Source organism: Urocampus carinirostris, chromosome 1 (assembly GCF_059441175.1).
Source record: "Urocampus carinirostris isolate Australia breed hairy pipefish chromosome 1, RoL_Ucar_1.0, whole genome shotgun sequence".
Classification (NCBI taxonomy): domain Eukaryota; kingdom Metazoa; phylum Chordata; class Actinopteri; order Syngnathiformes; family Syngnathidae; genus Urocampus; species Urocampus carinirostris.
This window is the reverse complement of record NC_142349.1, coordinates 46,288,878-46,314,613: the sequence shown is the minus strand read 5'-3', so window position 1 is coordinate 46,314,613 and position 25,736 is coordinate 46,288,878. Positions and strand designations below refer to the sequence as shown.

General features: G+C 40.7%; 1 protein-coding gene across 2 annotated transcripts in view; it reads left to right on the top strand.

Moving 5' to 3' along the window:
• Positions 1-24,722, top strand: part of adcy9b (adenylate cyclase 9b) — a 59,451-nt gene extending 34,729 nt beyond the window's left edge. Inside the window, exons 2-10 of one of the 2 annotated variants that reach the window (XM_088342371.1) lie at positions 448-602; positions 5,559-5,669; positions 5,740-5,996; positions 6,114-6,216; positions 9,216-9,424; positions 10,493-10,652; positions 10,777-10,919; positions 11,628-11,651; positions 17,908-24,722. In XM_088342371.1, the coding sequence (XP_088198497.1) occupies positions 448-602; positions 5,559-5,669; positions 5,740-5,996; positions 6,114-6,216; positions 9,216-9,424; positions 10,493-10,652; positions 10,777-10,919; positions 11,628-11,651; positions 17,908-19,171 (2,426 nt within the window). In that variant the 3' untranslated portion in view covers positions 19,172-24,722. The remainder of the gene's footprint in view (positions 1-447; positions 603-5,558; positions 5,670-5,739; positions 5,997-6,113; positions 6,217-9,215; positions 9,425-10,492; positions 10,653-10,776; positions 10,920-11,627; positions 11,652-17,907) is intronic. The other variant, XM_088342379.1, reaches the window with a different exon arrangement.
• The last annotated feature ends 1,014 nt before the right edge of the window (positions 24,723-25,736 follow it).

The following is a 25,736-nucleotide window of genomic DNA, read 5'->3' as shown; positions in this document are numbered from 1 at the left end:
TACAACCTTGAATGTAATATACAGTACATGCATGTGTGTTTTTTTCTGTGTTGTCTTCACACCATACATAAATAACACCAAACACAAACATTGCAATTTTGTTGTTGTGATGTGTGGGGTCTCACTCAGTAACATGTCTTTTATAACGTGTATTTATGTATTTCCTTTCCATCTGGCCTATTACCTATGGATTTTGTGATTGATATCCAACAAATTGTGATAATCATATAAGGGGTGGGCTTACATTTAAAGTAAATCCTGCGATAATTATTGGACTGTGTTACATGCTTATTGTTACATGAGACGCCCTAAAAGGCAAGAGCCGGCTTTTGTGTCAGTATATCCTTGATAACAAATAAATGTATAGAACATAGATGCTAAACGCTGGTTACCCTATCATTAACTGCACTTTAAAACCACTGCATCTCTTCATCTGGAACATTATAGGCCTGAGGACATACCTGATTTCTCGAAGGAAGCTGGAGAAGCCCCCTCCCCACAGCTGTTCCCAGTCAGCATTGTCGCCCTCTGAGCACGTAAACGTGAAGTGCTGCTCAAAGGGTGTGCAACCCCGAAATGGAGCAGCCTCCAGCTTTCGACTGGTAAGTGTTTGAAAATGATCCATTACCTTAATAATATTAAGAATCATTCTGAGTCTGAGGAACAACCGGAGAATTACATGCACTGTTAAAGGTCTCTTTGATATCCATCTATTTGCCTCTGCTTATGTGGGTGTTGCAGAGGTTCTAATAATGTGTGTGCTCGCATCCACAGTTTTCTTCCCTTTAGGGGAGGGAACAAGATAGCCTTTTGCCATTTCCGTTTCCATGATCTGTTCTGCGCAAGCAAATCATTTTTCATGCTGGGAGTGAATAGCTATTTACCGCGATTACCTCAGCACCCGTCTTCATTAGAGTACGTAAATGACTAAATCGTAAAGAACTGGAAACGCCATTGCAGATGACAGTTCTCCACTCAATGCAATGATTGGCACACATGATCTGGGGAAATTGACCTTATTTAAGATCAATAGAGTTCCGCTCAGGGCACAGAAATATGCATTGACAGTGAACGAAAACGGTTGAAAACAACCTTGCTGTATAGATATCTTGCAAGCTATCAATTTGTGACATGATACATTAGACAAACACAATTAAACAATGTTGGTCCATTTTCTTATTTGCAACCACTTAAAAAATTTAAGGGTGACTTACTCTAAGGCTATTTATTCTGTACCATGCTAAATCCTGACATTCCCCTGACGAAAAAGCCGTCATTATAGGAAGGCATTGGTTTTGTCGGTTCAACATTGTTATGGTAAGGCAACTCGACAACACAGTTGCAAAATCCGTGCAGTGCTCAGCCGCAGATCGATTGGCCCTCGTGTGAATACTTTGTCAGTAACATTGATTATTGTCAATAATTTGTTACTCAATTATCATCAAGCAAAAGCTGGTATGGTAATTCTAGGCCTATGGATAGTCTGCATTTTTTGTTCATGTATAATTTATTTTTGCTCACCTGGTGAGCAATAACTCTCTCTACTATTTATTTATTGATGTGGAATGATGTTTGCAGAGACCTCTGACGCCATTTGATATAATGGGTTAATTGAAAAGTTGATTTCTTTATAGTTATCCTATTTGATGAAATATAACACAAGGTCTGTTTTTGTTGTATGTTATTTTCATTATGATTAATTACCTTATTTATTATCTCATTGCTTTAAGAAATTGAGCTGATTGTTTCGACATGACGGTAAACAATTATTACGTGATAAATCAAGAAAAAATATGATTTTCAAAAATGTCTATATAATTTATCGTCAATAAATTTCAGCACAATTATCGTCATGCCAAATTTGCTATCGTGACAGGCCTATCTGCCATAGTGTTTTGACTGAACTGCAAAATAGCGATGCAACACTACCCACTACACAGTAGGAGCATTTTTGCCAATTTTTGCTTTTTATATAAAGTAATCTAATCTTATCTGGTGTGAACACAATTAAATAAAATGGTATTCATGTTAATCCTATTTTACAAATCGCCTAAAACAAGAATGGGGTTAGTGGGTGTTTGAGTGGATCCCTTAACCACTAAGATCGTAGGGGCACCATTTCCTGGAGTGTGATTTGGGCAAGTACAGCCTGGTGGCGGCCATCCGTCTCCAGGCCAAAAAAAGTTTCCACCTGGTCTCAAACCATGGAAGAAATCCGTCATTCATTAAAAATAGATAAAACAAAATAATATATGGTTAAATGTACTACCTAATAAATAAAGGAGAATGCATAGAACAATCATGCTAAGCTAAATATCGCTCAATAAAACATAGTCAAAGTAGTGTTTTACCGCAAAACCAGTCAATTAAGTCATGAAAACTAATTTTAAAGGCACAATATATCCCTCAAGTTACTTGAATGAAAATAATGAAGTAATAATAACGTTAGTTTCCCCTTTTGGTGCTACCAGTCACAATGTGGCCCCATTTGGTACCTTACTAGTTAAGGGCAGAAATTCAAAATTCTGACTCCGCTGCATACTTATAAAACCCTGGCTCTGCACAGATACATACTAGGTGGTGCTACAGCTCCTGCCTCTCTGCTGTCTTGAAAAAGGACCCTAATATCAATTACCGGAGTCGATAATGAGTGAACAGGTCTTTAAGAAAGTTTGTACCTAAACGGTCGTGCAGGATATCATTTTATTAACCTTTGGTTTAGTTGTATAAGAAGTTTTTATGTTCCAAATAGCATCATGCTGTTCTTACCCATTGCAGCTGAGAGCAAAGATTGTAGAGATACGGACTATATAAGACTCCAACTGTAAAATATTAAATCCGTAGTAAAATTCGAAACCTTGATGTGCAACTACATACCTGTCTACGAATACATTTTTCACGTAGACAGAAAAACGAAAAAGAAAATCAATGAATGTCCAGATGAATATAGACAAAAATATTTACAAGGTAAAGCTAAGGGACTGGCCTAAGTTTTCGGTCTCATTTCTTTTGTAAAACTCCTGCACTGAAAAGTGGTGTAATAACATTTAGCAGCAAACCCATTTTTCAATACAGTTGGCATTGGACTTTTTGGAATTTTTGACAGTGGTAGTTCCTCTGGATTTTGTCATATTTAAAATGTTAAATGTCGTGATCATAGGATCTTGTCAGGTCTATTACCTTACACCTCTAAATGAAACGTACTAAACAGGTCTGCCTTGCCATGGCCACAGTCTTCCTGGACGTCGACTCTAAAACTGGGAATCTTTTGGTGTTTTGGGATCTTGCTCAAGGGACAAAAAGAATGTTAGGTCAATGACTCTACACATCTGAATAAAACAAACAATAAGAGACAAGACATTAAGATTTGCTCATGAGGAGATGTGTCACGGTCAAAGCCTAATTATCATCTGAACAGAACCTCAGCAGCTCTCACTTTTTAATACAAACAATTCAGACACAGAGTTGTTTGGGAAGGAGTGTTTAACATATCAAGGTGACACAATAAAATAAGGAACATCAAATAGACCGGACTAAAACAAACATGACAATGCAGCAGTTTTCCTCAGGCCAATAATTGAGTGGTTAACAAGGTGATAAGAATCTTTGAAAATAGAAATACTAAACTGTGAGTGTCTCCGTAATGCTCAATATTTCTAGCCAATGCATTACAAAAGTACAATAATACAATCAGAGCTAACAGTAATGAAACTTAACAAACTTTAGCCAACCATTGACGTAATAACGATCATGAGCATGTCCAACACGTCTCCTTTATCTTGGCTTTGTGGAGAATTTCCTCATTTGCATCTGGAGAGCGTAAAAATCTTCAAAAGGGATCTCGCAACAGCCGCTGTTAATATTCACCTCGTGCTTGTGCAGACTCCCGTCGAGCCTCTTTTCAACTTTTTGAAAAGCCAGCGTTTGCTTCACTGGGTGGATTTTTTTTATACTGCAGCAGGGCGGAGGATGACTAGAAGCTGGAGTCAATTGGGGGCAGGCGCCCCTAATATGTATGAGTTGAGACATGCTGGGAGGAGGCAAGTACTTATCAGGCCTTGATGACCTCTATCCCTTTATGGCAAGTTATCCTTTTTGGGTGCAGCTCAAGGGGATTTTCAAAGTTCTTTATTCTACATAAAAATGTTTGTACACCAGCTAAAGCATTAATGCAGGTAGCGGATGCAGACATTCTCCACCAAATACCCATATGGTCTGATATTGTTGTCTGAAAACAGCATTTTCCATAAATGTTGGCACCAACATTATCAGATTGTATGAGCCTTTTGACACCTGACAAATATCAACATATGAATGTATCCCACCAGTGCTGTATTATTCTCAAATATCACAGAAGTCAGGTCAGCCAATCTTCTGAAATGTTGACATTCATGTCCCAGGATTTAAGATAACTGCCCCTCAATATTTGCTTTGAAAATTTTGTTATCCTGCATGTTAATTCAATTTTGAGAAAATGTACAATTTGAATGATACATTTCAACTACCATGCATGTTACAATATGCAGTACTCTTTCTAAATTGTCCATGAAATACTGTATCATAATTCAAGTCTTTAGACAATAAAATAGTTTTACCAATGTGTTTAAAAAAATATTTAAAAACGTTTTCACTAGGCACACATCTTAACCTTAAAACCTTAGATATTCAAAAATAAATTGAAAATATTTGACTAATGAAGATAAAGTTGCTTTTCTAAAATCAATAGAATACCCTAAGGATGATTCACTTGTTGTTTCTGTATATTTTACTTTATCTAGCCTTTGACTAATGGATTTTAATGTGGGTTTATTCTTACTATCCAGATTCCTCTAGTTATTATTATTAGCTTTTTATTTTGGATTTCTGAATATATTATTAAATTATGTTACTGCTTATTTTTTATACAAATTGTTATTGCTAAAATGACAATGCCATCATTACTGTACTTCTCATAAACTAGACTCCCCCCAATACAAGGATTTATAGATCTGAATGTCGGAAATTTTCCCAAGATAAAAATGAACGGGGATTTATTAGGTACTTCTAATTTTTGAATAACAGAGATGTTTTTAAAAAACACCTCAGTGAATAAAAAAGCTCTCTGGCCAGCTGTCAGGGACACATGCCTTTTGTTCCTGAATGTATGGCCACCAACTTTGGGCCTGGAACCAATATCAACAGTTGTTGCGAGCACCAATACCTTGACATATAGACAGCCTGTTATCGATAATATATGTAGGTACTCACACATCACTATTTTTTTTCCATGTACAAATTTAAAAGTAAGCCCTTCAAAACAAGCAACCACCCACCTCCTTTTAAAGTCATTGTACTTTAAAAAAAAAACAGATTGTCACACCTATAAAGTAGGCAGGTTAATTTTTAACCCACTACGAACCAAAACTGTACATATTAACAGTCTGTCAAAGGAGTTTCTTGTGCCATATTAAAAACAATCTCATTTAGTGGAAAACAATTCTTTCCAGCACGAAACATTCCGGTAGGCGTACTCCCAAATGCAAATAAATGCCTCCTTGCTTTCCTCTCCTTCCTTGCAGCCTTCGTGTCAAACCTGCAGTGTTGTCCCCATATCAGGGGACCAAAAGCTGCTTGAGGAAGCCGACATGAGGCACAGGTGCCTAGAAGACCACAATACCAGTGACAGCAAGGTTAGACAGCTGCTTCAACAACCCATTGTGAGCAGTACCTCAGGGTTCATGTTATGATGTATATGCTCAGGACACTTCGAGTGTAAAGGAAACCCTAGAGGTGTCTGTGGGCTTTGGCCCAAAGGCTTTGAGTGGGCTGCTGACTCCCCGGCTGGAACCTTTGAACAACAGCCAAACGTCTCTGTGCGAGATGCTGCAGGAGAAGGAGAAGAAGACATTGGCTGGAGGGGCTTTGGGCATGGACCATTCTGCACTCATCCCGCTGCGCTCCAAGAATTTCCGTGAGAGAAGTGATGCGCACTTTGTGGACGTTATTAAAGGGGACAGGTGAGGACAGACAAAAATTCAACCAGCCTTCTAGAAAATGTATGTTATTACAGTCACTTTGCTCTCCGCGAAGGGCACATTTGAGATAATTTGCACTGTTTTGTCTTCCTTTGACAGTCTGATGAAGGACTATTTCTACAGACCGCCTATTAACAAGCTGTGCCTCACTTTCCTGGACAAAAGCCTGGAGTCTGCCTACCGGATAAGCTACCAAGAGGAGGTAGTTTTTTTGCAAGGATTGTCCTTACGACTCATGCCTATTATTTTGACAGTTTATAAATTAAACAGGACTGTTTTTAAAGGATTTTGTGGTTTCCTTGCTACACGTGCTCTACAGTGAAAATAGTGAAAATATATTTTCAAAAAACACTGAAAATAACTGGATGCTCTTCTACCATCCAATGTTCGTAATTTCCAACAAATCGCACAAAATTGATGCTATTGTCCAAATAGAGTTTTGAAAAACCTCAACATAGTGTGTTTCGACAGTTTTTTTGTTTTTGTTTTTGTTGGGGTTTTTTCTTGCTTTAGCTTGAACACAAAATACAAATGTGAAGAGTTCTCTAGCATTGTAAAATACAGAATTGCAAAATGTGGAAATATTTTTTCACCCATTATGCTAGGTTTTTAGGAGTATTTTTTAGAAAGAACATGTGCATCCTGCAAAGCCCTTGCACAGGAAAATGAGAACATCAATTGCCTATAGAAATGTCAGTCCTTTAGTGGAGTCCTGAAAATCACTGCAACATAAACTCACTTTGGAGGACACTCACATAAAAGCCGCCTTCAGCCACAGCATTCATCAAGTGTCACATGACGCCCTACTAAACAGTATTTTTACTTTTTATTCATGGAACTTGGTGTTTCTTCAATTGCATTAGAGTGGTACTTATTTGATGAATTATTGACATAAAACATGCACTTCATGTCTTTCCCTGGCAATTGTGAATACCAACAAATAAAAGGAAAATGCATAAGGTTCAGATGTATACCTGAGCAGATTTCCTCAAATTACTGTATTAAGCACTGCATGGCCTTTCCACAGCCCTAAAAACACAACAATAATGTTTTTTTGTTGGTTTTTAATTATGAAATAACTTTTAGAGATTCATACCTGTCAACCTCCACGGCTCCATGCCCTCACAAACTGTCGTATTTCCCTTACAAAATACAAAAAAAATCTTACACCATATTTTTTTTTCAAACGTTTTTATTTATGTTATATTGTACATATGTTTCGTTATATCATATATATGATTAATTACTTGCTCGACATGAATGAGGTTTATTATAAAAAAAAGTTCAAAAATTAAGTAGCTTGGAAGTTCACTGTAGAAGGAAAAAATACATGCAAATACTGTATAATTACCGTATTTTCCGCACTATAAGGCGCACCTAAAAGTCTTAATTTTTTTCAAAAGCTGACCATGCGCCTTATAATACAGTGCGCCTTATATATGGATCAATATTAAGTCGCAAAGTCTTGCAACTAATGCAAGCAGCCACCGACTAGATTTTCCCCCGAACGCGAAGTAGTCCGCGGTGTATGCTTGGATTTATATACCGGCGTTTCATTGGCTAACCAATGTGTCAATCATCATTTGAATCGATCACTATTGGCTAAAGTTATTCGGAGGTAAAGGGGGCGGATCCTTTTTATCATTTACAGGCTCGCATAGGCTAAAGTGGCAAAACAAAGCCTGCAATTGGCCGAAAAAGATGTGTCAATCATCAGTTGAATCGATCACTATTGGCTAAAGTTATTCGGAGGTAAAGGGGGCGGATCCTTTTTATCATTTACAGGCTTGCATAGGCTAAAGGGACAAAACAAAGCCTGCAATTGGCCGAAAAAGATGAATGTGAATAGCATGTTCAGTAGAACTATGGCATAGAGTAAACAGTATTTTACTATTCTGTACTGTATTTGTAAATATTTTACTCTCCTGGATTTACTACACTCACGGATATAAGAGGACCATGGTTGCACATTATTATTGAACGCAACGACTTCGGTGAGCTACTCCGGCTATATATTTTCCCAGTATCGTGTTTCAGAGTGATATTGATGTTTCTGTGATGGGTCTTTTTTTAAATTAAACTCAATTCCAAGTGTTTATTTTCATATGCACAGTAAAGTTGCGAGCGAAAAAGAAAATAGAAACTAAGGGATGGTTGGCATTTTTTGAATCCCAAGACTTTAACCTTCCGAATGTTATTTGGAACGGTGCATTTGAGTAACATCGTACGGACACCGCATCCGCACGTGTCTGCGACACGTATTTGCTTCTTTGCAAGCTTTCGAAATGTTAAGGGGGTAATAAGTTGGACTGAACTATCTGACTGTTTTGTCCACGTTCCCATTGTAGCGCCTTATAATCCGGTGCGCCTTATGAATGGAAGATATAGGACCAAAAGCTATTTTTTGGGGGTGCGCCCTATAGTGCGGAAAATACGGTAGTAGAATATACATTTTCTTATTCAAATTAGGAATTCATTTTCTGTATTAAATTATTGTTGGTAATATACTGATTAAAAGGGATAACCACAAACCTGTCTTTTTTCATTTTCTCATTTTAGACTTCCTTTTTTTCTTAACTTCTTTATACAACATAATAATTCGTAATATAATGCATCAAAGCAAGTGAGCCGTTTGAGAGCCGACTCTCTTTAATGAGTTGAGCCGAAAAAGCCGGTTCTTTAATTAGAGACGGACTTCCTTTCACTACGTCAAACCGCTCGCTGCGTTTGCAACGAAAAAAAAAACGATAAATTATTCTCTGAGAAATAATATGGCTTCATGCCTTGCTTTATACATGCACAAATTAAGGGATAGCCATTGTGCCATTTGGTATAATTCCCTTATTATTAATCCCTAGTGTTGCTGTTGGTGTAATAATAGTCTGTAGTTTGCAATAATCTGTGGTCTGTGCAGCCCTTTGAGATTCCTTGTGATTAAGAGTGTCACAAGTAAACATGACTTGACTGTCAGAATATTGCTGTTTCTTTTGAGTTTGTTTGTCGATGGATTTGTGTTTTTTTATGCTCTGAAGACTGCGGCAGAGGGAAAAAAAACCCGCAGGGAATGAAAAGGGCAGTTATTTCCATGTGAGGCTGCGGTGCTCTCTGCTGGTTCACATCAGAAATGCACTTTTACTGAGCAAATGAATTGGCTCCATCTGGAATTTTCATTGACTTGCTTTTTGTATCGGGACATTACAGGTGGAAGCCCAAGCATCAGTGCAGACCTTCGCCAGCCCAACGTTTAGTTCTTTTCTGGAAATGCTGCTGTGCTCTCTGGTGTTTGTGGCTTTGTCACTGGCCTGTTTCCTTCGCCCTATCGTCTCTCACCAGAGTCCACCCACCTTTGCTCTCATTGTGACCGCAGTAGCTGCCTTGTTGGAGGCCCTCACTCTCTTGTTTACTATACGGTAAGAGTAAAAAAACAAATGCTAACATCACTGAATGAGGCACTAGAAGTACAGTACTGTATGTGTTTTAAAAGTTGTCGGGTTATTAGAATAGCTAATAATATTGCTGGAGGCAAACCAATTCCTACACAGCTGTACGGAATTTGGAAGTTTTTTATTCTCTACCGCCTTCTCCTGGCTCAAAGTCATGATTAGAGTCTTTGTCAGCTTATTCATGATGCGTGCATTTCTTAGATGCGCTTGAATAAACTTCTTTTTTCATCATTTCTGGGGTTTAAACTCTACTTTAAGAAGGCCTCCTTATATCCATACATACCTTTTCTGGCCACTTATCCGCACTATAGTCGCGGCGGTGCTGAAGCCCATCCCAGCTATCTTTGGGCAGGTGACACCCTAACCTGGTTGCCAGCCAGTTTTAGCCCTTTTATTACGTTCACAATTTTCATGCTATACTTAAAAACAAAAAACCCATGACGTCACTCTCCAGCACTCCTCCTAGCCCCCATTCCTCGAACCAAATGTCTTCCACTCTAAACAGCTCTGATAAAAGTAAGATAATGCCAGATTGGTGCAGTGGAAAATAAAGCATAAGGGCTATTTCAACTCATTCAGGCATTGTTAACACATACTTAAAGCCCCAATGTGTAATATTTGATCACTAGAAGACACTGTATTGTCTGGTACGAGTGAGAGCTGGGGATACATGGAACAGTGTGGCGGCAGGACTCAGGACTAACATGGCGCCGACTTAAGTGCAGTTTCAACAGTGTAAAAGATATACCAATTTTTCAATCTATAATGTTTTTTTAATGAAAAATAATATTTGTATGATAGTTCATGTATTTTTGCATAGTATTCCAATCAATGTTTTTTATACTGAATGAAAGGGGTTTTTTTTTGTACCACAAGGAGGCACTAATTATTACAAACTGTCCCTTTGAAGTGACAACCCGATCAGAAAAAGTTTTTTTTTTTTTTACCATTTAAAATTAACTCCTAGAATGCATAAAGTCCACTAGCCTTTCAGGATATAACCACTAAACACAACTAAGACTTTTTTTTTCCCAGTGTGGCCTTCTACCTGGACGGCGTCCTGAAGTGCACACGGACGTTGATGAAAGCTGTGTCCGGTTGGATGCCGCGGCACCTCATTGGTGCCATTACAGTGTCACTTCCTGCTCTGGCCGTCTTCTCGCACGTCACTTGCGATATGCATCACTCCATTCAGGTGGAGCATATAGTAACCACTTTATAATTATGGCTTATAACTGATTCTTAATCACATTTTTTTTGCCAAATTAAAATAATTATTCTCTATGGTCTTCCCACTTCCCACCCTTTTCCACTTCCAGGTCACTATGTTCATTTGCTGTGCTGTCATCATTGCCATCATTCAGTTCTGCAACTCTTGCCAGCTCTCCTACTGGATGCGCTCAAGCTTAGCAACTTTAGTTGGAATGGTGCTTCTTTCACTGCTCTTCACATCTCCCTGCAGGTAGGACAATGTTGGCCATCATGTGTCTGTTATTTTAGCAGTTCTCCTATTTTCGCAAATAAACCCTCTCTTTTTGCAGATCTCAATGTTTGACCGAATTAAATTCTGATACCAGATCAAAGGAATGAATAATAACAATTTAAAAAAAAAACTAAAACTAAAGTTAGTTTTTCATGCAGCAATATATATATATATATATATATATGTTTTTTTTTTTTTTTTTTAAAGGCGTGGACTACAGCAACAAACAATCAAACAATTAAATTAGTTGATTTACCTGTAGTACTAGAAAATAAGGACAGTTTTGGGATTTAACTTTTATTTCTTATGCAGTGATATATTTTTGTCCCATGAACCTGCGTGGAACACAAAACACATGTATTACAAATCAGCTTTCTCTGATATGTGAATGAAAATTGAAATCAATGTATTATACACTCACTTGCACAATTTTTTTCATCTTTTGATATTTAGACCAGAAATCTCAAAATAAAATACTCTTATTTATTTGTTGATTGCAGAAAAATATGCATTTGCAAAACATGTTCTTAAAGAATGCTTTATTTTTCAATTTCAATCAATGTGAATTATTATCATTAAAGAAGTCACCTGGAAAAAAATGAAGAATTAAACACTGGACTTTATATGCTGTCGGATTAAATAAAAGTATTCATAATTGTTTTGTATGTTTTATTTTATTTCTCCTAGAATTGCTGCAAATCTTTTTTTCTGGTAAGTTAATTTACACTCTAATTTTTTTTAACAAAAGGTGGGATAATAGGTTGGACTTGGGTTCAAAATCTCAGCTAAGGGTCCCTTTGTGTGTAGTGTATATACTGTATGTTCTCCTTGTGCTCGAGCTACCCCAGTTTCCTCCAACATTTCAAAATATATGAACATTACAGTTCCCATCGACCAGCCATGTGAAACATACTCGGCACCTTGGATAATTTAATCCGGCCTGCCATAAATATGTGAGTATGTCTACTGTAGTTCATTTCTATCAAAAGTTATGATTTTTTAAAATAAATTTAAACCAAAGGCTCCCTCTGTCCGCTAGAGGGCAGTAAAGAATATACTGTCAGCCATAGTAAGCCCAGTAGTTTGATCTTATGTCGTCTAATCTTATTGCACATGCACTGCTAACGCTTTAATTTTGAATTTATTTTTTATAATTTCAAACTACTGCAAATATCTAGGCAAAAAAAAAAATCACAGAAATTTTAGGTTGACATTCTTTTATTTACAATAAATGACTATCATTTATTGCTCCTCCTTGATCTGCTACCTTATCGTGGTGGAGGAGTTTGTGTGTCCCAATGATCCTAGGAGCTATGTTGTCGGGGGCTTTAAGCCCCTGGTAGGGTCACCCATGGCAAACAGGTCCTTGGTGAGTGGCCAGACAAAACGCAGATCAGAAGACCCCTTATGATGACACAAAACTTTGGTCCTCGATTTCCCTCGCCCGGACGCGGGTTGTCGGGGCCCCCTTCTGGAGCCAGGCCTGGAGGTGGGGTCCGCTGGCGAGCGGCTGGTGGCCGGACCCTTACCCACAGGGGCCGGCCGGGCACAGCCCGAAGGGACGACGTGGGACCCTCTTCCCATGGGCTCACCACTTGTAGGAGGGGCCAAAGGGGTCGGGTGCGCAGAGAGCTGGGTAGCGGCCAAGGGAGGGGTCCTTGGCGCGGCGATCCCCGGCTACAGAAACTGGCTTTTGGGACATGGAACGTTACCTCTCTGGCAGGAAAGGATCCCGAGTTGGTGCGTGAGGTTGAGAAATTCCGACTAGATAGAGTCGGACTCACCTCTACGCACGGCTTGGGCTCTGGTACCAGTCCTTTCGAGAGGGGTTGGACTCTCTTCCACTCTGGAGTTGCCCGTGGTAAGAGGCGCAGAGCCGGTGTGGGCATATTAATTGTTCCACGGCTCGGCGCCTGAACGTTGGGGTTCACCCCAGTAGACGAGAGGGTAGCCTCCCTCCGCCTTCGGTTGGGGGGACGGGTCCTGACTGTTGTTTGTGCTTATGCACCAAATAGCAGTTCGGAGTACCCACCCTTCTTGGAGTCCTTAGAGGGTGTGCTTGAGAGCGCGCCCCCTGGGGTCTCCCTCGTACTGCTGGGAGACTTCAACGCTCACGTGGGCAATGACAGTGAGACCTGGAGGGGCGTGATTGGGAAGAAAGGCCCCCTGACCTGAACCCGAGTGGTGTTTCGTTATTGGACTTCTGTGCTCGTCATGGTTTGTCCATAATGAACACCATGTTCAGACATAAGGGTGTCCATATGTGCACTTGGCACCAGGACACCCTAGGCCGTAGTTCGATGATCGACTTTGTCGTCGTTTCGTCGGACCTGCGGCCGCATGTTCTGGACACTCTGTTGAAGAGAGGGGCGGAGCTGTCAACTGATCACCACCTGGTGGTGAGTTTGCTTCGATGGTGGGGGAAGATGCCGGCCCGACCCGGCAGACCCAAGCGTGTTGTGAGGGTCTGTTGGGAACGGCTGGCAGAATCTCCTGTCAGAAGAAGTTTCAATTCACACCTCCGGCAGAACTTTGCCCATGTCCCGAGGGAGGCGGGGGACATCGAGTCCGAGTGGACCATGTTCCGCGCCTCCATTGTCGAGGCGGCTGATCGGAGCTGTGGCTGTAAGGTAGTCTGTGCCTGCCGCGGCGGCAACCCTTAGACCCGTTGGTGGTCACCGGCGGTGAGGGATGCCGTCAAGCTGAAGAAGGAGTCTTATCGGGCCTTCCTGGCCTGTGGGACTCTGGAAGCAGCTGGCAGGCATCGGCTGGCCAAGCGCAATGTGGCTTCGGCGGTTGTCGAGGCAAAAACTCGGGCATGGGAGGAGTTTGGCGAGGCCATGGAAGCCGACTTCCGAATGGCTTCGAGGAAATTCTGGTCCACCATCCGGCGTCTTAGGGGGGGAAGCGGTGGGCCATCGACACTGTGTATAGTGCCGATGGGGCGCTGCTGACCTCGACCCGGGACGTTGTGAATCGGTGGGCGGAGTACTTCGAAGACCTCCTCAATCCCACCGGCACGTCTTCCTCTGGGGAAGCAGAGCCTGAGGACTCTGGGTTGGGCTCTCGTATCACTGGGGTTGAAGTCACCAAGGTGGTCAAAAAACTCCTCGGTGGCAGGGCGCCGGGGGTCGATGAGATCCGCCCGGACTTCATTAAGGCTCTGGATGTTGTGGGCGTGTCATGGTTGACGCGCCTCTGCAACATCGCGTGGACATCGGGGACAGTGCCTCTGGACTGGCAGACTGGGGTGGTGGTTCCCGTCTTTAAGAAGGGGGACCGGAGAGTGTGTTCCAACTACAGGGGAATCACACTTCTCAGCCTCCCTGGTAAGGTCTATTCAGGTCTACTGGAGAGGAGGGTCCACCAGGAAGTCGAATCTCGGATTCAGGAGGAACAGTGTGGTTTTCGTTCTGGCCGTGGAACACTGGACCAGCTCTATACACTCTGCAGGGTCTTTGAGGGTGCATGGGAGTTTGCCTGTCCGGTCTACATGTGTTTTGTGGACTTGGAGAAGGCATTCGACCGTGTTCCTCGGGAGGCCCTGTGGGGGGTGCTTCGGGAGTATGGGGTACCGCACAGTCTTATCCGGGCTGTGCGGTCCCTGTATGCCCGGTGCCAGAGTCTGGTCCGCATTGCCGGCAGTAAGTCGGATTCGTCCCGGTGAGGGTTGGGCTTCGCCAGGGCTGCCCTTTGTCAATGATTCTGTTCATAACTTTTATGGACAGAATTTCTAGGCGCAGCCTTGGCGGGGATGGAGTCCGGTTTGGGGGCCTCAGCATTGCGTCACTGCTTTTTGCAGATGACGTGGTGCTGTTGGCTTCATCAGGCCGTGATCTTCAGCTCTCGCTGGAGCGATTCGCAGCCGAGTGTGAAGCGGCCGGGATGAGAATCAGCACCTCCAAGTCCGAGGCCATGGTTCTCAGTCGGAAAAGGGTGGTATGCTCCCTCCGGGTCGGGGAGGAGGTCTTGCCCCAAGTGGAGGAGTTCAAGTATCTTGGGGTCTTGTTCACGAGTGAGGGTAGGATGGAACGGGAGATCGACAGACGGGTCGGTGCAGCGTCTGCCGTCATTCGGACCCTGTACCGGTCCGTCGTGGTGAAGAGGGAGCTGAGCCGAAAGGCAAAGCTCCCGATCTACCGGTCGATCTACGTTCCTACCCTCACCTATGGTCATGAACTTTGGGTCATGACCGAAAGAACTCGATCCCGAATACAAGTGGCCGAAATGAGTTTCCTCCGCAGGGTGGCTGGGTTCTCCCTTAGAGATAAGGTGAGAAGCTCAGTCATCCGGGAGGGACTCGATGTAGAGCCACTGCTCCTCCGTGTTGAGAGGAGCCAGTTGAGGTGGCTCGGGCATCTAATAAGGATGCCTCCTGGACGCCTCCCTCGGGAGGTGTTCCGGGCATGTCCCACCGGCAGGAGGCCCCGGGGGCGGCCCAGGACACGTTGGAGAGACTATGTCTCTCGGCTGGCTTGGGAACGCCTCGGGGTCCCGTCGGATGAGCTGGAGGAGGTAGCTGGGGATAGGGACGTCTGGGCTTCCCTTTTAACGCTGCTGCCCCCGCGACCCGACCTCGGATAAGCGGAAGACACTGGATGGATGGATTCTTTTATTGATCCGGCCTGTCTGAGAACAGAAAGTCTGGATCTGGCTCCAGAGAGAATCTGAGTTTCACATACCTGCCATAGACTCTCTTGCAACCACTTGTATTCTAGATGTAATGTATAGTTATTATATGAGTCATGTACCATACCTAATCTGGAAAACCTTAAGATATGTATTAACTTTACAATATAAATATCATTAAATAAAATAAACCACCAATTACTGTTTTAGCTTAGTTTTCCCCTTACCAAACAATGGGAGGATGGACAAAAACATTATACTGATGGAGAGAGTGCTCTGGCTTTTATAAGGATGAATTTAATCTTTGATTTGTTAATAAAAACATTCCCCAGTTTGTTACATTAGCCAGGAGTCGCGCCTGAATCCTAGAAGGACACTGTGTATATTGTACAGACTTGATTTTCCACTTAAAAAATGACCACTCGCTTTATTGTGTAGTGCAACCAAAATTGAGTGTTACAAAGGCCACTAAAGAGTAACCTTAACCAAACCGCACCATTTTTCTACTAATCTTTTGCCTAGCCTTTCAAGTTTTTTTTGTTTATTGGGGGTACATGTAGCAGCACAATTACATTAAACATGTCAGTCCCCTCTGGGTGAGCCTCATGTTCCATCCATCCATCCATCCATCCATTATCTGTACTACTTATCCTTTGTAGGGTTGCGGGGGTGCTGGAGCCCATCCCAGTTGTCCTCGGGAAGTTGGCAGGGGACACCCTGAACTGGTTGCCACCCAGCCGTAGGGCACACAGAGACAGACAACTCACTCGCTCATTCACACCTAGGGACAATTTGGACCGGCCAATTGCAGGTTTTTGGGTATGTGGTAGGAAACCGGACTGCCCGGAGACATTGGGAGAACATGCAAACTCCCACACGGTCAGGCTGCAGTAGCTGGACTTTAACCGTGAAAATCCGCACCATGGGGCTGCCCGCTAACCACCCGTGCCGCCGAGACTCATGTTATGAATACAATTCTTTTGACTGAAAAATCCCTGATCACATAATTGTTCATGTAATTTGCTTATTATTCGAATCAAATGGTAAATGGTCTGCATTTATATAGCGCTTTTCAAGTCAATGAAGACCTCCCAAAGCGATTTACAATGTGCTTCACACATACCCATTCACACACACACTCTCACACCAATAGCAGCCATGAAGCCTGCTTATTGGGGGCATCGGGGATTCAGTGTCTTGCCCAAGGACACTTCAACAAATAACACGGAGGAGCCGGGAATCGATCCTGCGATTTCTTGATCCCAAGACGAGCGCTCTACCTCCTGAGCTAATGAGCTATTTTCTTTTTCAATAAAATATATATTTTTTAGTACTTGGAAACATTATTAATACACAATGTACCTTTAAGGTCACACACAAAAAAAGTTTCCCTAATTTTTCATTTTATTGTATCTATTGAATACATTCATTTATACCCCCCAAAATAATTACATTTAGGTTGCGCATATTATCATATTTGAGGAATGGTAGATCAGTCGTCAAATAACACTGAGTACATTTGCTTAGCATCAGATGCATGGGAATCGAACCACTTTACCAGGGGTGGCGAACACGTGGCTCTAGAGCCACATGCGGCTCTTGGCCAGTAAGAATGCGGCTCTTTGCCTCATCATATTTTCTATATGCTGTTGCTCTTTGCCTCGTTTCATGTTTAGGTTTTTTTTTTTTTAGTATGTATTGAGGGTGGACACTTTCCTTGAAATCAACACAAGAACAATCCTTGTTGTATTATAAGGAGACGAGTGTGATATGGGAAATAATGTTTTTTATTGTGTGTGTTTGTGTGTGTCCGTCTGTCATGGCAGGTCAGTGTGTGGTGTGGCTCTTTGACTCTCACAGTTAAAAATGTCGGCTCTTTGTGTCAAACTTGTCCGCCACCCATGCGCTATACCACTAGGAATGTAAATGACGTTGGAAAATGCATTGGATTTTATCTCTTCATCACAATATTTTTACTCAAGGTGTCATGTAGTGCAGCTTTGTAATAGAGCATTATAGAAAGATTTGAGCCAAAACTATGTACAATGTGGAACCATAAGTAAAAATAGTGACAGAATGAGATAAAATGTAATGTCTTTTATCAATGCCTTAATAAATATCCCTAGTGGTCTATTGATTATACAGTGGATTTAGGCTTAATTTTGTTTTTCATATTATAACTGTTAATGTTGATATATTATTGTTGGGCCAGGCCACGAGACTATTTTCAGACATTCAACTGGTCCGTACAGAATAGGTTGTGGACCACTGGTTTAATAGAAAACATTTTGTGAATCTTTGAGGCCAACCAGCGCATTGTATGTTGTTTCTTCTGCAGGTCAGACAAGCAGATTAACAGCACAGCCGTCAAATACAAGCTCTGGGCTGATAAGGACGTTGAAGCCAACCCTAAAGACCTGCTAGGCCCTGAGTCCTGTGTGGCCTTTTTCCTACTCCTCCTCCTGGTCTGGTTTCTCAACCGCGAATTCGAGGTGAGTTACCGTCTCAATTACCATGGCAATGTGGAGGCCGACCAGCATCGCATCAAGATCCAGAATATGAGGGACCAGGCTGACTGGCTTCTCCGAAACATAATCCCCATCCACGTGGCGGAACAGCTGAAGGTGACTCAGAGTTACTCCAAGAACCACGACAACGTCGGCGTCATCTTTGCCAGCATTGTCAACTTCAGCGAGTTCTACGAAGAGAGCTACGAAGGCGGCAAGGAGTGTTACCGGGTCCTCAACGAGCTGATAGGCGACTTTGACGACCTTCTGCGGATGCCCGCCTTTGCCAACATTGAAAAGATCAAGACCATCGGCGCCACCTACATGGCAGCAGCGGGCCTCAACGCCCAGCAGTGCGCTGATGCCGCCCACCCACATGCTCACCTGCGCGCCCTTTTTGACTTTGCTTTAGAGATGATGCGTGTGGTGGACGACTTCAACAAGAACATGCTGGGCTTCGGCTTCAAGCTCCGCATCGGTTTTAACCACGGGCCTCTTACTGCTGGCGTCATCGGCACCACTAAGCTCCTGTACGACATCTGGGGGGACACGGTCAACATCGCCTCTCGAATGGACACAACCGGCGTGGAGTGCCGCGTCCAAGTCAGCGAGGAAAGCTACTACGTGCTCAGTGGCATGGCCTACGAATTTGACTACCGCGGTACCGTCAACGTCAAAGGGAAAGGACAGATGAAGACCTTTCTCTTCCCAAAATGCGGCAACAGTGGGCCGGTGCCGCAGTACCAGCTGTCTGTGTCCCCGGAGATCCGAGCGCAAGTGGACGGAAGCATTGGGCGCTCACCCACCGACGAAATCGCCAGCATGGTGCCGAGCCCGGCAGCGGTGGGCAGCAGTATGGTGCCCAGTGCCAGTGCCGGATCCTCCGCGAAAACGGGCCTTTGCCACGAGAGGGCCGACGGGCTGCAGTGGCGTCCGTCCACCCAGGCCTGCCATGCTAGGCGCTCTGTTTCGCACAGTGGTCTGACGTCCATGCATGCGGAGGGATCGCTGTCGGCCCACAGTAAAAACAGGCTTGCCGTCTCGGCAGCGGTGAAGCATGTCCAGAATGCCACAGGAACTTCCCATAAGGACTAACTCCAGGATCCGACAGAATTTAAAGGGACAGTGTGTATTATTTAGTGCCTCCTAGTTGTAAAAAAAACATATTTAATTTAAATAAAAAACAATATTTATCTGTATAACAGGCAAAAATACATGACCTACCATGTGGCACGACATCCGAGTGGTCAGAATGTCAGCCCCAAAAATCAGACGCTCCAAGTTAAAATACAGCTACCGGCCTCCCCGTGCCTGCGTGATTTTCCTCTTGGTCCTCCCACATTCCAAAGACATGCATGGCAGATCAATTGGCAGCTTTTACTATGTATGAATGAGAGCTGTCATATGTCTCTGTGGGTCCTGCGACTGGCTCGCAACCAGTTTAGGACATCCCCTGCCCAAACTGCTTAAAGATGACTGGGATGGCCTCCAGCACCCCTGCAACCTTAGTGATGGATGGATGAACTTTCATTTTAATGGAAATTTTTGTAATGCTTTTTCCAATTTTTTGCTTTCAATTAGGCACAGAACGAGTAGTGTTCCTCCCCACTATTAAGCAAGTATGTTGTAAAATATTCCACGCGCCGGAGGACTTGAGAAAAATTAGTCGCAAAGATGATCGATATGGTTTAATTTTTCTACAGCTGTTACGTCATTGAAGGAACCCAACACTTACAAAGTGGTGAATCACATTAACACAATATGTGAGACAGCTCTCAAACAATCAATGTTTGTAGCTCACTTCTGCTTTGTTGCGTGCTTCGACCTCCAAAAGCTGCGTGGGTTAAGTTTACCTGCCGCTGTTACAGCGTGCGTTCCTGGTTAGCTTTCGCCTCCTTTTAGGTAGGCCATTGTGGCCTTTTTTAGTGTTTTTCACTGCGTGTGTCACAGTTGGTATAATTTTGTCCGGCTAGATCCTTGTTAGCGTCCGGGCTCCTGAAAGCTTCATGTTTTGTTTGATCCTTGTTGACCCTCTTTGGCTGCACACAATGTGTTGTTGGGCCAGCTTGCCTGGCGTCAGAGCTGATTTTGATTTCCCATTTCCCTTGGTTTATTCGGGGCCAGGTTCGCATTTGTCGCCATAGCCCTTAATCGTTGTTGGTTACCGGTTAGCCCGGCTGCTCGCTGCGTTTTTTTGTGGTTGGCTAGCTTTGCGTTTTCAGCTGAAGCTGTGGACGCCTTTCGTTGATGGGTCCCGGTTAGCCCTCGATGACTTTGCGTGTATTATTTTTGCCAGTTAGATGCTTCTTGGCTGCTCGGCCTTTGTTGTATCATTACTGCATCCACCTTTTGACACAACTTCTAGGTAGTCTCAACAAAAACTATTAAAATTTGGCTAAATTACTCGTAACTTTTTCGACTAACTAACACGTAAACCAATATGGTGACTGGCTTGCATGCGTGTTGATGTTTCTCCGATGACGTCACAGCTCAGGAAGTCAAAGACGAGACAGGCTGTCTTCAAATACCTCTGAAAATAATTAAATTGGTATATACCGATGAAATTTATATAGATTTTTTGCAAAAACTTTGATTTAATTCCTGACATGCTCTCGAATTTGGGAATACCTTTAAATAGTTGTCGCTTTTCAATTTTATTTTATTTTTTTCCACTTCTTTGTATTTTTTTCTTTTTTTTTTCCTTTTTTAATTCCTGTTCATTTTCCTTTTTCCCTTTTTTGTTTTCTTTGTCCTTGTATTTTCCTTTATTTTCCTCTTTTTCTTTTCTTCTTTTCTTTTTCTTTTGATCTTTCCTTTCATTTCCCCCTTTCCTTTTTTATAGGCGTTTTCCCTCTTTTCTTCTTTTAATCTTTCTTTTCCCCTTTGAGTCGTTGTTATTTAGTTTTTTTTCTGGTAATTTTTTCTTTCTATTTTTCATTATATTCTTATTTTTACTCAATACAGTCATATCTAGTGGTCAAATATTACACACTGTTCCTTTTAGTTCTTTTGAGGCTTTGTCACAGTCAGGTTTGGGGAGCCTGTTCCCCTTTTATATTGAATCTACAAAACACGAGATTGATGAAAATACTCGACGTTCAATATTCAGAACTTGAAAAGCCGTGTTGAAAAGCCCAAAGGTAAGCTTGTTTTTATTTGTAGTTATTTTTTGTTTTCAATGCTGGCAACTTGAGCAACTGCCATTTTTAGCGGGCTTCGTCGGTGTCAAGGGAAGGAATGACACAACGAACCGCAAACTTGATTTTTTCCACGTTTAATCGGTCTTTTTTTAAGTGCCTTTAGAATGTCTTCTAGACTTCAGCCTTTTTTCTGAAAACACTTAAAAGGGAACAAAATGCTTTAGATGTATGAACTCTCTACTACATGTTTTTTGTTGGATGACTTTTTGCCTTTAATCAACAAAAAGCTGACCTTTCATGAGGAAAGTATTGTGCTTTCTTACTCTTACTTTCCTTTTCCATCATGAAAACACCAAAGCTGTTTAAGAGACTTGTGAAGGCTGCCTTTTTAGTATTTTTAACTGCATGGAAATTATACACGACGTGTCTATGTGCAATTTTACGCCCATTGTATAAGATCAGCTACAAAGCTAAAGGATGACTAGGGACGGTATTTGTCTTTTTTTTCTTTCTTTTCACGTAAAATGGAAAGCACGTGTTCAAGCACAATTGAAATGGTATTTTGGGAGGATGACAAAGGTGAGAAGGACGCTTCAACTATTCCAGTGTTTGAATCAATCTTTGGATTAAAGCAATTCTTAAGTCTTTTAATTATTTCTGTTGTAAGACTTGATACAATTAAGTGCTGTTTGCAATTTTAGAAGTTGGATGTTTCTTTGATTTAATTATATATTTATTTATTTCATTCAAGTATTATCCAAAGTTAAAGGTGGGGTGCTGGGATTTGATAACTTTGTTACTCTCTGCCGCCATCTACAGGCTTAAAGTCATGATTGCAGCCTTTGCCAGCCTGTTCAAGATGTGCATGCAAGTATATGCATTTCTCAAAACCGCTAAAAGAAACACTTATTGTTTTCTCATCTTTTTGGGCATTTGGTTTAGTGTTTGGACTTTACTAGAATCAGGCCGTTTCTTACTTTAACTATTTTTATGCTCCACGTACAAATAAAAATTTGAAGAAACCTGCAGGGACAGGCATGAGTCTCTCTTCAGCACTCACCTGTCCCCATTCCTCGAATCTAATGTGTTCTGCCCCGAACAGGTCTGATAAAAGTAAGTTAAAAGCAGATATGGACGATGGAAAATCAAGAATAAGCATACTTTCTACTACCTTCAACTTTTTAAGGAAACCTCAACCACACACCCCACCTTTGAAGATACAGTACCTATTTACTATTTTCAAACTTTTGTTGAAAGCTAATCTTCAAAAGTAAGTCACGAACACGACAGTAAACAGAATTCCTTTTTAGAGTGAAAGCATTCCCCAAATGTGTTCCTTAGTAACAATTTATTGCCTGTCTTTTTTTTGTCATGTAACAGAAAAAAAGTTGTGATATTCTGTAAAAAATGCGATGATTATTTTTGTTTATGAGGTACAGTGTGACCAGGTTGGCCCTTGGTTATCAGATATCAACGTTTAACAGGTCAGCCATTGAAAGTCACGTGGGAAACAATAATTAAATACATTAAGAATGTATTTTAGAAATCCATGAACTTTTTTTAATTCCATTATTGGGTTCTACGACTTGTTTGACTTTTAAATGGCCAGTGAATAGCATGTCAGCTTGTAGTTTTGATGATCCACGTTTTAATATTTTGCCTCCCTTTGTGTTTTCAAAATGGAAATAAAAAAAAGCCTACAAACATTCCATCATGCTGTATAAAAGTTATGCCATTCAAATGGATTGTATTCTCAAAGGCAAGACAACAGTTGTTCTTTAAAAAAAACAAGCAGTATAAACCAAAAGTATTGATATCTTAGAAATAAAAATATTGCCTATTTATTGACAGGTGGTGCCCATGCTCTGTTAATGTTGGTTGTATCCTGTGCCTTTTGCTTTTCTGTCAGTCAGAGCGCCAGATAATGTTTTGAGGAATTATTGAGATTTTTATTTATTTATTTGAGTAGTGCCTTTTGTGAAACAAGTCGCTGTAGAGATCAAACTGTTACATTACCAAGCCACAGAGCAGACTTTCGATGTTTGTCATATTTTTATCTCACTTGCCTACTTCATTTATTGCCTCTATTTTTCCTGAATTTAATCCATGTCACATCATTAAATAAATGAGTTAAAGTAATGTTGTGCTTTGAGTTCTCACAAAATGTGTGTTCATTATAACGGTAAAGTTAACGTCATAGTATTATTTCAAGAATAAGTAGACTGCTTAGTAAGGATTGACCAATATGGGTTTGTCAGGGCCGAAACCGAGTGTTAGTATTAATAAGAGGCAGATTCCCGATATTTGGAGCGGATATTGATTTGCTAAAAGAGCTTGAAAATTGGCTTAAATGTTTGATAATGCAAAATGAATCAAAGAATATTTGTTCTAAATTCTAATAAAACTTTTATAGCGTTCGAAAACCTCTTACAGTAAATAAATTGGAAATTTGGAGCACAGTACTTACCGGTAAATAGTTCCCCAAAGGTTTTTACTTTATTACAAATTACAATGTCAACACAACTAACATGACTAATATTTTACTTAAACTAAAACCTAACAGTGCAGGACATAAAATCAGGCTAAGCAGCAACTCCTTGATTTTTTTTTACAATGAATAAATAAAAATGTCAATACAACAAAGATGACTTAGAATAACTTAAAACAAAAAGTGCATCGGAATTTCAACAGAGCTCGCGAATTGAATAGGGTGGGCTCAGATTAACTAGCCTATGTTATGGTGACAACTAATCACTCAGCCCTCAACTTTAGCATGCTTTTTATGCTTTCTCAGTCACAAACACGCTTGATTGACAAACAAGTGTTATGATAAGAGTTCATATATCAATCTCCACCTAAACGTGCTTGCATAAAACAAGTTAACTACACTTTTTACGTTGTCTCTAAATTACAAACATGCTTTGCTATCATGGACTTTTAAAAATTTAAATATTGTCAGCGGTCTTGATTCACAGGCATGTTTACTCCGCTCTAACGTTATTCATCCTGCTTCAGTGGATGCGCCCCCTGTCCCTTTTACAATTCGAAGACGCGGGGTGAGTAACGTCAAATATCGGTGTGGATAATCGTCCCGCCCGATAATCGGTCGACCTCTACTGCTTCATAAGGTTCAAGAAAATTGTATAATTATTTTAAAAGTTTTTAATCTACACTTGATTCTGAATGTTTTTAAGTAGTGTATTGAAGATAATTTGTTCACTGATTTGTCTTATTACTTCTTCCACTTCAAAGATGAAATTAAAAATATTTTCTGTTTGACCTAGGCGCAGTTGCAAGCCAGGAGGAAATGTTGTTGCCAAAGAATGTTATTCTTGTCTCAAAACTTGTTTTTAAATTATAGTTTGCAGTTTTATTTAAGACTTTGTATTGTAAATATTTAAGCATTTTTTATGATTTGTACATGTGCACGTTTTGAATAACGAATGACATGCTCATTTGTATTTGTGAAATATTATGTCACATGTGTGTAAAGTACTTTTCCTAGACGTATGTGTATTGTGTTAGTATCAGTCAGTCATTTTTGTGACTTATTGTTGTAATTGGAACTTTGTTGTACAGCTAATAACACATTATATATATATATATATATATATATATATATATATATATAAAATGAATAATGTATAATGAGTTTGAATTACTAGATTTTTTTACCTTTAAAAGTTTTTTTTTTCATTTTTATTTAAAAAAAAAATGCTTTCCACCTGGAAATATAAATTTGTCCTGGTCATACCTATTAACACACCCACTCAAAGTCAATTTTTTAATAAGCAGCATAAATCCAAGGAGGTTTTCTCATTTATTTTTGGTATACTATGCAAACTTTAATTGTATCATATCATAGTTGGGTACTCTACCTCAATTCATTCATTTTGCTCCAAGGATATAGTATAATGAAGAGGTAGTATAAATTGGTTGTACCTAAAGTTTTGACATTTGAAAAATTAATTTTTCACATTATATTAAACATGTAAAATTGCTTCGATCACATTTCTAATGCATTTTTTGTATGCATAATTAAATCAAAATGTATTTTTAGAACACTTGTCAAACACTGAAATACAACTCAGTGCTGTGTTAAACATTAAATACACAATAACAAAATCACTACTTTCCACCCAACACAACAGAATGCCAAATACATGTACATAAACAAACACATAAAATGGGTGAAAAATTAATAAAATAAAACATAAATTTAAAAAAACAGCCACCACATTCCAAATAGATGTACAGAATGTTTACTTTCCAAGAAAAAAATAGAATAAAATAAAAGGAAAAATATATTTATTTTTTACATTTGTTACAAACTTACTATTTATTTAAAGTTGGTGGGGAGAAAATGAACAATTTTGTAAGAAATGAGCTAACATTTCTCAACAAAATATTGGATTAATATTATTTATTTTCATTCATTTCCAAAACTTCATATCACCGTTTCATTAAGGTTTGGATCAGGAGACTCCAACACAATTTACTTGGGGGCCTCGAGAGCTAGG